The 12,851-nt window shown below is 41.6% G+C and overlaps 3 protein-coding genes across 3 annotated transcripts; 1 reads left to right on the top strand and 2 right to left on the bottom strand.

Moving 5' to 3' along the window:
- Positions 1-5,026: 5,026 nt before the first annotated feature.
- J4E92_000445 (uncharacterized protein) lies at positions 5,027-6,109 on the bottom strand (the record flags this gene model as incomplete). Its single annotated transcript, XM_051491862.1, has 2 exons — positions 5,027-6,050; positions 6,102-6,109. 2 exons carry the CDS (start codon positions 6,107-6,109, stop codon positions 5,027-5,029), a joined length of 1,032 nt encoding a protein of 343 aa, XP_051357374.1.
- A 2,112-nt stretch (positions 6,110-8,221) lies between these two features.
- On the top strand, positions 8,222-9,613 carry J4E92_000444 (uncharacterized protein; the record flags this gene model as incomplete). Its single annotated transcript, XM_051491861.1, has 3 exons — positions 8,222-8,501; positions 8,565-9,191; positions 9,366-9,613. The coding sequence occupies 3 exons, from the start codon at positions 8,222-8,224 to the stop codon at positions 9,611-9,613; spliced, it is 1,155 nt and encodes a 384-aa protein (XP_051357373.1).
- Positions 9,614-10,739: 1,126 nt separating this feature from the next.
- On the bottom strand, positions 10,740-11,297 carry J4E92_000443 (uncharacterized protein; the record flags this gene model as incomplete). Its single annotated transcript, XM_051491860.1, has 2 exons — positions 10,740-11,055; positions 11,119-11,297. 2 exons carry the CDS (start codon positions 11,295-11,297, stop codon positions 10,740-10,742), a joined length of 495 nt encoding a protein of 164 aa, XP_051357372.1.
- Between the last annotated feature and the right edge of the window lie 1,554 nt (positions 11,298-12,851).

Genomic DNA, 12,851 nt, shown 5'->3' with positions numbered 1-12,851 from the left:
AAGAAAACTTATAAAAACTAAGTCTAAATATCTTAGCTAATACGCTATAAAAGTTTTAAAATAAGAAAAGTATTTAATAGTATAGAAAGTTTTTAAAGGCCTAGCTTATAAAGAGATACTATAGATAGCTTTATAAAAAGAGAGAATAAGTTATATTAAGCTATAATAAGCTATTCTAGTATAAACTAGAGTATATCTTTACTTTTTTTCTTTATATAGAGTTTTTTAAAGTATTTAATAGTGTCTTAGACTAGAATAGCTTATAACTATTTAACTTTAACTTACTTTTTAGTATAAGAATTAATAGTTTTTTAAGCTTTATAATTAGTTTTAAAAAATTTAAATATTATATTTTAGGTAAATTTATATAGATAAATAACTTTAATTATAGATATAGACTTTTTTATATTTATAAGAATAAATCTACTTATAAGTATTAATTTAGACTAGACTAAGCTTTAATAGCTTATATAAAGCTAAAAAAGGTTAGTTTTAGTTAATATCTCTTAACTCTAGTTAATTCTATATAAACTTTATTAAACTTTACTTAAATATACTAAAAGACTCTATATTACTTTAGTATAAACTAAAAGAGGCTATAAAAAACTATTAGAGATTAGTTAAAAGTAACTTAGATTATACTAGCTCTAAAGTACTTAATTTTATTTTTTTTAGTTTTAATCTACTTCTTAAGCTAGCTCTTCTTAGTAGTAGCTTTATTACTCTTAAGCTAGAAAGTAAGCTTTATCTAAAAGTCTTAAATAGCGTTTTATAAAGTATTAATATTAGAAATAATAGTCTACTTAGTAGGCTTTAAGGCTAAATACTATAAAAAAAGTTAGTATAAGCTAAAATAAGCTAGAAAGAGCTAAAAAAAAGTAAAAAAGAGTAAAGTAGCTACTAGTAATCTATAAAAAGCTAATTAGAGTTATAAGAGTTTAGAAAAGAGTATTTTAGAACTTACTAATTACTTAAATAGTAATCTAGTATTAAGCGCACTAGTAACTTTAGCTACTCTCTTCTTAAATATATAAGTAGTACTATTAGTAAAGCTAGTAACTATAGTTTTAGCCTTAGTCTTATTATTAAAATACGCGCTAAACTAAGTAGTAATATAGCTATAGAGTACGCTAGAATAAAATTATAAGTACTTCTAATTAAAAAAGTAGTTACTACTAAAGTTAGTTAAAAAAGTCTAAAATAAGCTATTATAAACTAATCTAGCTCTTTTAAATTCTATAAAAGCTTTACTAACTCTAAAGAGAATAGAAAAGCTTATAAAATACTAGATTAGGCTAAAGTAAGCTAATATAAATTAAAACTTATCTAATAATATTATTATAAACTCTCTTATACTTCTCTACTAAGTTTATTTTTAAGTAGCGTAAGTTACTACACTTAAAGTTCTTTATAGCTAGTAAAGTAGGTATTAAAGTATTATTAAAGGCTTAAGAATATAGAATAATAAGCCTCTTACTAAAGAGCTTATAGTTAGCTAATAATTAGTAGATAATCTTAAATATAGCTTCTAAGTTAATAAAATTCTCTAGAAGCTATATTAGTTAGTATTAGCGTAAAAGAGCCTAAAATAAGCTAAAATAAACTAAAACTATCTATTTTAGAGCTATTTACTATTTATTAGCTTTATAAAAGCTAATAAAGAGTAATAGTAGCTAGAAAAGAGTAAAATAAGTACTTATAGTAAAGCACTACTTATTTATAGCCTAATACTAGCTATATAAAATAGTTTAGATAATAGAATTTCTAAATAGTACGCTAGTAACCTTTCTAATTATACTAGTAAAGATAGTATACTTTTTCTTATTACTAAGAACTAAAAAAGTATAGCTATAGTAGTTAAATATATAAAACTTATTAAGCTTTTATAACTATAAGTAACTAGTATATAGCGCGTAACTAATCTTAAGAAGTCTAAGTACGTAAAAGTAGCTTATAGTAATCTAATTATTAGTAACTATAGTTAAGTTAAAGTAAAAAAGACTATTAAAGCTTAGAATAAAGTAAAGTAAAGTATAATAAGTAAATATAAGTAGAAAGAAAGTAAATTAGTATAAAGTATATATTAATAGTCTTAGTTAGAGTACTATAAGCTAGTTAGTAGTAATTTAGTATAATTTACGCTAAAAACCTCTAATTTAAACTAAACTACTTTACTATACTCTAAAATAGGCTATAATAAGCTACTTTAGACTTTCTTAGAATTTTAGAAATAATAAGTAAAAAAAGCTAATACTTACTATTATAAAGTAATTAAGAGGTAGAAAATAAAAAAAAGAAATCTAACTAGCTAGAAATAGCTTAGACGTATAGCCTTACGCTAGCGCTACTAGTATAGAAAAACGTATTTATACATAATTTTATAATCTTCTAGATTACTAGATTTTTTTACTAAAATTTCTATCTTTTATAGGCGTATTATATCTATAAATACTTAGTATAAGCTATTATAGACTAGAAAAGTCTATTCTAAACTTTACTTACTTTCTTTTACTTATTATATATACTTAGAGTTAGATTAAAAGTAATCTAGTCTAAGAGAGAAAATAATATTAAGCTTTAGCCTATAAGAGCTTAGACTAACTTAGCTATAGGTATAAATACCTTAAAATTACTATTATAGCTTAGTAGTAATTTATTTCTAGTCTTTTTAAAATAATATACCTAATTATAGTCTAATATTATATATCTAGTATTTAACTAACTCTATTATTTAATAGGTAGTCTATATAAGTCTATAGTATATTACTAAATCTTAGTTTATTAGTAAGATATATTACACTAAGAAAGAAGTTAAAGCTAAGATTAAGCGTTATAAGAATAACTTATTTACTATACTAGTTAAGATAAGTAAGACTATTTAGTAGTATAAGTGTAAGATTATAGACTAGAATAAGAATACTAGAATTCTAAATAATAAGCTATTATAAAGTATAGTAGACCTTTATAAAGATATTATAGCTAAACTTAGAATAAAGATTAAAGATAAAAATTAGTTTCTTATCTATTCTAGGTCTTAGACTATATAAAAGCTCTCTACTTTAACTAAATTAATATTCTATAAGTATTAAAAGCGCTTACTATCTATTACTACTAGTAACGCTTTAGTTAAAAAGAACTATAATAATATTAGTAATAATAAGCTTAACCTAAACTATAATTTTATTTATAAAACTACTAAGTATTATAAGTATAAGGTCTAGTATAAGATACTTCTATAGAACTAGGTAATAGGTAATACGCCTTTCTATAGCTTTACTAAAGTAGTTAAAAAGTCTACTAGAGTTCTTTAACTAGTAATTTTATATAATAAAATATTAGCTTTATAACTCTTTAACTTTATAAAAGATAAGTCTAATTTTATTAAGAAAGAAGCTCTACTTACTAGTAAATAAAATACTACTCTAGTAATAGAAAGAGGTAAGTAGACTAGTAGTAGTAACTTTACTAGAAATAATATTACTTTTAATAGTAATGCTACTTTTAGTAGGCCTATAACTTACGTAGTTAGATCTTTTAACTACTTCTTTACGCAAGAAAAAGCCTAGTAAGCTTATAGTTAAACGCTAGCTATAGAAGCTTAACTATCTTTTCTTTATATACTTTACTAGTTATAGTAGACTTTTATAATATATAAAAGTCTAGTAACTAGTTTATACTAGCTTCTATTACTACTCTATAGTTATATTAGCCTTAGATAATATAATATTTTTAAAAGTTCTTTTTTTTATTTCTATAAATGCTTTTACTTTATAATAATTATTAACTAAGTAACTTTATCTTTATAACTTTTTATCTATTTATCTTACTTATAATCTATTTTTTTTAGTAGTAATAGCTTTAAAAGTACTATAAGTCTAGCTATAAGCCTATTATATAAGCTAGAGAAAGCTTATTACTTATAACTTTTAACTATATATACACTCTTAACTATATATACACTCTTAACTAGATAGTTACTTTATATACTAAGTTTTTATTATTTTTATAAATTTAACTTCTAGTTTTCTTTCTTAAAGCTTTTACTCTTTTACTACTTTAGAGCTAGTATAAAAATATGTTTTCTTTCTTTTCTTTTATTTTTGTAAATATATACTTTTAATAGAATAGTTTTATAAGAAAGCCTATCTTTAGTATATATACTAGATAGCTAAATTTAGAGCTTTACTCTATCTTATAAAATAGTATAAGAGCTTTTAGTTTACTAGAATAGAGCTATTACGTAATTATAGAAGAAAGGTGTACTTAGAGTCTTTTTCTACCTAAATAGCTTCTTAGCAAATATACACTTTATATAAATATACCTATATACCTAATAGATAATTAGCTAGACAAGGTATAGAAAGATGTTTAGAGTAAACTAGACGCTAATGTAGCTCTGATAGAAAGATAAAAGCTAGGATTTCTTTTTGATAAAGTTTCTTTCGGCATTCGTTTCGCACCGTGCGAGCGCTTTAGATACCACTATATTAGATTATAGAAACTTTTGTACGTTGAACTACTTAGTCTCCGTTAGTACTGTTAACATCCAAATTGGTTCTACAGGTGCAATATTGTGCAAATCAGAGCTATCTTCTACTCGCGCATCGAAACCAAAGTCTGCCCCAACCCAGTGCACCCGGGCTAGCTTTCGCAAACCACGAGGCGCACGAAGGAAGGGCCGGAACTAAAGAATCTCGGTTCAAGTGTAATGTGGGATCATCATCGAAGGAAGGACAAGGTGGAAGGCAACGAGAGCGCGACTTACTATCCCTTCATGCATGCGCTCTGATTTCACGCGTCATTTGCATGGTTAGTGGCGACGCGTGGATTAGTGAGGTGGTTGGTGAGCTTGACGCGTCGATAACAGGCACGAGAAAGGGAAGACTAAAAGCGGGCTGGAAGAAAGCTTAGCCGAGCGATTACGTCAACTAGCGTGGTTTGTCTCTCCGGCAGCCCTGGAGTGCGGGCTACCATCCATCCGCCACTATCTATCGCATCTCTGCCTCTCCACCTTTGCATGACATATTTACAGAATCTCCTCGGGCTTGACAACAACCCAGTTCTTGTCCGCCGTAACCTCCCTGCCATTAGCAATTTGCGCCTGAGTGTTGTTCCTGATCTCCTCTTGCAATTGCTCAAAGTACGCGTCTCTACGGTTAATCCACAGATGCACGCCACCCTTTGCTGTGTCGACCCCATGGAATTGCATGTACGAATCGCTTCCGGGAGTATCACCACCAGCCAAGATGGGGCGCTTCCATTGATCGATGTAGGTAAGGATAGCAGCCCATTTTCCGGCAAACCATGTAGCAGGTGTCCACAGATACGGAGTTACTACCAGGTCGAGATTAGCGGTCTCGTTGTAGGTTCCTTCTGTGATCTGCTTGCGAGCGTTGGTGAGCTCGCCGGAGGTAACGTTCTTCAGGACAGTGGTAACGCCAATGACGTTTTGAGGTGGTACGTTGTATCCGTACTTCGGGTCGCTGGCCACCATGCGGACAAGCTCCTCATGCGCAGCGCTGATAACATAGACGGCGATGCCATTGTCCATGAGAGCATTGTAGAGCTCGACCTGGCCCCGGAACACCTTCGGCGGGTTTACGCTGCTGGATGTGACTTCGTCACCGTCCCAGTACTTCGTGGGAATGGATGAGTTGTATGCCATAAGCTCATCTACGTAGGTCTTGAGTTCGCGCAGTGTGAAGCCAGACCAGATTTGTGCAGCCCATGGATAGCAGACGAAGTCGTCAATCTCACACAAACGGTTGTAGTAGCTGTACAACGATTCGGTAAAGTTTGCAGTGTCTTTGAAATCGACCAACTTGAGGCTGGGATCCAAGTTGTCGCGCGTGAGGATGCCACGGTTCTCAAGGAAAGGAAGAAGCGATTCTTCGAGATCGTAGCGGTAACTGGTGTTGTCCATGTCGAAGACCGCATAGTTGCTTTGATTGGCGTTCTTTGCGATCATGGTGGAGAGGGCTGTCGCTGCCTCAGCAGGCCAGTGCTTGAACTGGACCTTTGGAGAAGTGCCATACTGGGGTGTGGCTGAGCTCAAAGAAGCTGTGAATGCGAGCCATGCGGCTGTCTTGAGGGGAGTTGACGAAAACATCCTTTCCGTAATACCAGCTGCAACGAATTGAACAAGGAAACGAGCGAGTGAGGATGCAGAACCAAGCCTTCGGGGATGTTGAGATTCCAGAAGAAATACTGCGGGGGCTAGGATGCGTGAACCCTGGCGCATCAATACTGCCGACGTGAACGACCGAGATAACGGTCCCACACTTACGATTCAAGTTCGGGCCTACCTTGAAGAACATCTTGAATCTGTTGGTCGCGCTATCCTCAATTGATGCTTTTGCGCGTTGCTTGATCTAAGAAGTATGCCATGCGGCTCTCGACCGCTTGCGACAGTTTACCGCAGGTGTGAGCAAGGCCGCCTCTCCATGCCTAGAAAGATACAAACAACTGGTTTTGTGCAGCGCAATCTGCACGAGCGACTTCAGTCGCTCTTTCCTGAAGATGTCTACAGTGTCTTCTCTAATATACCTCCACAGGAAAGCCTTTGCTCTTTGTAATCCGTGTCGATCCGACATCCTGTCTGATTATTTAGCTACTCTAACGCAACTCGATACGGATAGACGAGCCCATCATTTCCACCCTGCTTACGCCGGCTTGCGACATCTCGATGCCGATGTGTATGCGTGCAAAAGCATTTTGGCAGACACTGGGTTCGGACGGAACTTTAGTAAATCGTTCGTTTATCTGCAGCCTCCGACCTGACACCGCTTATGCAGCCACACCTGCATCCTATCTTCAATGACGTCGTGCACATCTGACAACACTGTTGCGCCAAGCAGGCAGCCGCTGCGATTATATCATCAATTTCATAACTACATCCTCGCGACTACATCTTCGCGACTGTACCTTGACGCCGATTACGCCTCTGCCCTGAACGCGCGATACCCCTTCGCCAGCGCCTGCACGGCCCGGTTGTCAGAGTGATGCGACCGTAGTTTTGGTTGTTTGTTCTGGCCCGCCAAACCCGCCCTCGATTCGCACCACAACAACGCCGGAGTCACGACATCACCGCTGGCATGTATCCGCTGCTTGCACCCGCTGCTTGCGCGCCTTTATCGCGTCTATGCTCCTTGTCAGCCAACGAAGGACGAGAGCCCAAGACGTCGCAGGATCACCATTAGAGCCCCACGATGGCACCAGCCATCAACTTCGCGGCTCCCTCGTCGACGATCACCCGCGATTGCCGCTTCCTGATCAACGACGCTCTCTCGCCATGGTGACTTCCTGGCCACTGACGCCTACTCGAGACCGTCGCTTCTCTACGACCGCCGCTCAGGCCCCAACCCGCAGTTCTCTCACCACCGAAGTTCCTGCGCCTTGCCCACAACACCACACTCTAGTCCCCATTGCGCTCGCCTTGAGGCCTTGCTCAGACATTCGACGGCGGCATGTCGAGTCAAGGCGGCACAATGTTGAAGCGCCAGCTACGGAAGGAGGAGAGACGGCATAACTACCAGCGCGGTCGGGTGGAAAAGAAGTCTGCACAGGACAGCATGAGGGACAGTCTGCCTCTTGACCTCCCCAACCAACGTCGAGTTCACTCGCTGAAGTCCAAGTACGGGCCTAAGTTCGTCAAGAAAGGACACTATTCCAACAGACTTGGCTGGACTCTTGGTCTAAATATGAAAAGGCGCCTTTTCTCGCTGCATTGTCTAGTCCGACAAAGCCGGTGCTTGACGACGCCATCCAAAGCGTGATGCGCACCCTGGACGCCGCATTTGTTACCATCTCGCAGCGCATTCGCGCATTAGACCCGGATGTCTACGCAAGGCTGCGCTTCAGCCACCGGCCGATTGTAAAGCCGGCGCTGAATGAGTGAGAATGAGTCAGAATGACGTCGGCCACCTCACGCCGATGCACACACGGAGTGGCTCTAGCGTGTGTCTTGGCATCACGTGCTCGCAGAAGGGACCTTCATCGCACATATCGCAACCTTATTACGGTGGAATGTTGATGCAGAGCAGGGATATCGCAACCTTAGTACTATCAGTTTCAGCCCTTCTAGTTCTTCAAGCGCGCTCGGTCGCCCTCATACGCATAATCTATAAATTCCAACGACTTCCTTCTTGCACCCCAAACCATCTAATTTGTAACACTCACTTTCTACAAGAATCACTCATCTACTCGACTCAACAATCTCAATATGGTCAAGAAAGTAGCTCTCATTACTGGCGGAGCTAGTGGAATGGGACTCGCTGTTGCTGAAGCCCTCGCAGCCCGTACTAATGAAGAGTGGGACCTGCACCTTGTCGACCTCAGCGCTGATAATCTCACGAAAGCCACGTTCTTACTCAAGAATACGCATGCTCACCAGACGAATGTAGCCGACTACGCCTCGCTGGTAGCAGCTTTCGAATCAGCATGGTCAAAGTCAGGTCGTCTCGACTTCGTCTTCGCGAACGCTGGTATCGCCGAAAAAGACAGTGCGTAGCAATCCTGTTCGTATGGCAAATCAGACACCAACTGACTTGATCACCAACACCCAGATTTCTACGAAGAACATGCTCTCGACGCGCCGCCTCCACCGCCGAACAGCCTCGTAGTCGATGTCAATTACACGGCAGTGATAAACACCTCATGGCTCGCGTTCCACTACTTCCGGAAATCCCTGGTCAAGCATGGCAGAGAGAACAATGACGCGGCCCTAGTCATGACTGCAAGCTGTGGTGGACTTTATCCAGCCGAGTTTGGCCCTATGTACTCTGGTGCTAAAGCGGGAGTAATACACTTCAACCGTGCTATCACAGTAGCATACCACCACGCTGGCATTAGAACGTTCACGGTCTGCCCAAGCATCGTTCGCACCGGCCTGTTGAGTGAAGAGGAATGGGGGTCCCTCCCAGAGAGCTTCATGACACCCATGGAGACAGTCGTTAACGCCGTGGTGAAGGTGGTGGATGGAGGACACATTGAAGACGGTAACGGAAGGAAGGTGGCGGGCAAGGATAACTGGGGTCTAACTGTGGAGCTTTTTGGCAAGAACTTCTACTTTCGGGACGGTGTAGAGTACTGTGACGAGGCCATGAGGACTATGGCGACGAGTACGGGCATGAAGGCGCAGCTAGAGAGGATCGGGAAGCCAAAGGCGGAGGGCGAACATGGAGCGTGGGGAGGTAACGCTGATAAAGCTTGATATTCGGCCAGTCCGACTCTTTACAATAAAACATCGGTTCCCGCATTCTATGCCACCAATTCAGACAACTCAGCCTGTGGCCTATCACGCTTCTCCGCAGGTAGTATGGGTATCGGTCTCTGCGATGGATGTTCCGTTGTGCCGACAGCTCCAGACATTCTTGTCTCTAACGCCTTAATCCTCCGATGGTACCGACAGAAGAACCATCCTACTGTTACCAATGCCACCACTGCAAACGCTGCGCCCAATGCTATTCCTGTTATTGCACCACCCGAGAGTGTCTTGTTGTCCTTCTCCGTTGTTACGCCGGAGACTGGCGACCACATAGTCGTTGAAGAAGGTGCCATGGAGGACGTCTTCATCTCACTAGTAGTAGATGTGGTGAGCGATGTAGACGGTTGATCGTATACCGTTGTTACGCTAGAGACTGGCAACCAAGTAATGGCTGAAGAGAATGGCAGGGAGGTCATCGTCACCTCACTGGTCGTAGGAGTCAGGAGCGATGTGAACGCTTGATCGTAGAGAGTTGGAGCACTATCGATATCTGACACGATCGTGAAAAGTGGACCTTGCTGCCCGTCATTGCCGCCACCATAGTATTGGATGTCGAAGTAACATGCGATGTGACCGCTCCAACCGCTACTTGTATCCAATTTTTCCTGGGGCGAAAAGGTCATTTCGCCGGTTGATTCGACCTCCCGTAAATTCAGTTCATGAACTACAGTATCTCAGCTTCAGCAAGTTCATCTGATTTGATGGTGACCGTAACTGAGAAACCTTGCGAGGGTGGTTACATACATTCTGCCTGTTTGCCGGTCCCACTATTGGGATCGCACCAGAAGTATAAGTAAGCTCGATCGTAGTTGGACATCCATTTGACGTTTACAAAATCGTAAACGTTGATTGTCAAGACGGGAGAAGCGCTTTCCGGATAAAGGAAAGAGGCTGAAGATGATTGTGTCGCGGCACAGCGTAGAAGACAAGCCAATACAAAGCGAAGTGAGTGCGACGATTCGGGGTGAATCATGATGTGATGTAGAAAGCAGCTACTATATCTTCAGTAGAAAGTGAGCGCATGCAGTGAAAGGTTGGTTATCGCATCACGCTCGCGAGATATCAGAGTTGATGGGCCAAATATAGGCGGCTGCGTGGAATTACGGCTACCTGCTAGTCGTCAATGTCTCCTGCAGATTCATTGTGTTACTGGTACATTCAATAAACTTCGTCGTGAGTTCCAGACCAATCCCAGTGTGACTGCGCCACCATGCGTGATATACTCGTGTTACCGTTGTGCGTGTTCGTGTTTGGACCTTGTTCGTGTTGGGACGGCGACGCGAGGTTACACTGGCAAGTGTCGATCGATGGTATTGTGGATTCTGAAGTTCCTAACTATCGGCACACCTGAACTGAGTAGTAACTGATATCATTGCTCATGGGTTCTAAAGAATAGTTTTGGACTTTTCCTCTTGTTCCAACGTTGTAAGTCGTATCCATCACGCTCAGAATACCGCTTCATTATTCCCGATATCTAGCCCAAGATCGCAGCAGCCTTGTAGATCTGGTATATCGCTAGCCCGCTGCCGATAGACCAAAGGCCACTCCTGATCATGCTCTTCGAGTAAGTCGCGATTTGTACATATGCCAGAGAGTACGCTGCCCTGACTACAAACCAAGCTGTGACAAATGTTGTCAAGCCTGTTGCATCGCCTGAGATGACCTCTCGTCCTATCCCTGTTGCGGTGGTGCGTTCGGCAACGATGCTAGCGATGACGGCGGCGGCGAAGAGGGGCATTTGTTCCATGTTGTTCGACTGGGCGTTCTCGGCGCGTTGGTACTTTTTGAAGCTGCAGATCTGTTAGTACCTGACTAGCAAGGGATCTCGGGTGGGCAGAGTGGGGAAGCCTTACACAGCATCGGGCACCTTGCCCTTCACGGCTTCTGGTGACAACGCTGCCTTGGGGTTCGCGTTGTTGATCTTGTAGCCGTTGGCTGTGAGAAGGCTAGCTGCGTATATGTGCGGGACGAGAGAGAAGACATAGTAGGCTGGAATGGCGAGGAGCGGGTAGTTGAGCGAGTTGGAAGACATTGTGGCGGTTTCTGGATCGCTTTGAGGATGGGGGCTTCGAGATATCGTTCAATTGACTGTGTAAGAGCAAGGCGGAAACTGTGGGCGTGATATTGGGTTGGTGAGGGGTGTGATAAACATCTGGGTATAGCTGCGGATGGACTTCGGGAGCGTTGACGTAGCTATCAAACCTTATGCGCTCAGGGTCTAACAATCATGACGCGTATCTTCTTCGGCATCTTCAGACTAGGCACCAATATGAGGCGCTTCGACATGTTGCGTTTCTCGGCGCGCTCGTCGGGTTCGTTGTACTGTGAGAGGGCCAGGTAGTGTTCTAGAGAGCTTACATTGAGGGGATAGGACTGACGCGCCCGCCGAGGCCATCTCGGAATCGGGACCTGGGCTTACTCAGCCACGCTACCAAACATGACAGGCTCGCCGCGCTTCTCTTTTCCTTGTACTCCAACAACAGCGAACTGCCGATTTAAACGATTGATGCATAGTTCCCTTTTGCCTGGCGATTCATGGTACTTATGTTGAGATTCGAGAAGGACTCTGTGCTATCGCGTATACTATGTATATGCGACCTGTTTCCTCTCAACAAACCGAATGCCCATCCTTCACCTCGATATGATGTCTAAAATATCATTATCACTGACAAACATCGCTGCAGCGCTCAGAATTACGGTCGAAAGCCGGCTTTGGGAGTTGATATGGTTGTAGGCAGTGCCTCCACCTGGAGCCAATCGCCTATGCCGCCCTCAGCTTGCGCCATGCATTGTGACGTGAGCCCGCCTTCTCACTTCATGCATGCTTCACTTTCAGCCTTCTCAAAAATTCAAGACCTCGTTTCTTCTCCAGCTTAATAAAACAACCTCCAAGAGTTCCAAGGACGCTGCATATCCCGACTTTCTCTACGCAACACTATCTCAGCTTTGTGCGCCCATGTTAGTCTCTCGCACCCGTCAGTATTGCCAGTAGAGCCGCTGGCCTAGCGGCGACTTGTAAGTACATTGGCGTGTGATTGCATATCTGTATAGTGAGCAGGCTGACCATTGTCAGTCGCACTCTACGCCTAACATCGTCCATCCAGCGACTGCGCGGCGTCACGCGCGTATAGTTTCCGGTGGCGATGGACGGCGACAGCGGCCCCAAACGGACTCTACATATTGAAGAGGGTCGAAATTACCTTCTGGAGCCTGGCGAAGAGCTGCCTCTTAAATTACTCCGCAATTTAGGACAGGGTGGTTGCTCCAACGTGGAGGAGGTTGTGGACCTAAATACCGGCAGGGTTTTCGCTCGCAAGGTCTTCAGAGTCCGCGGTTCTGCTGCTGAGAGGAGGCGAATCTTTCATAACGAGATCCTAGTCATCCAACGGCTAGCTCCACATCATCATATCACCCGGATCTTTGCCACTTACGTAGGGAAGCGTGAAGTAGGCATTTTACTGACACCTGTCGCTGATGGGGGTTCACTGGACAAATTCCTTGACGATGTTCATGAGGGTCTCCTCACACAGAGTGAGATGAACACCTTGGACTATGCTTTCGGATGCCTCGCTAGCGGATTGCAATT

This window comes from Alternaria infectoria (assembly GCF_024043175.1).
Source record: "Alternaria infectoria strain BMP 0036 chromosome Unknown scaffold_1, whole genome shotgun sequence".
In the NCBI taxonomy this organism is placed as follows: Eukaryota; Fungi; Ascomycota; class Dothideomycetes; order Pleosporales; family Pleosporaceae; genus Alternaria; species Alternaria infectoria.
The sequence above is the reverse complement of the archived record's forward strand: the minus strand, read 5'-3'. Positions and strand labels throughout refer to the sequence as shown.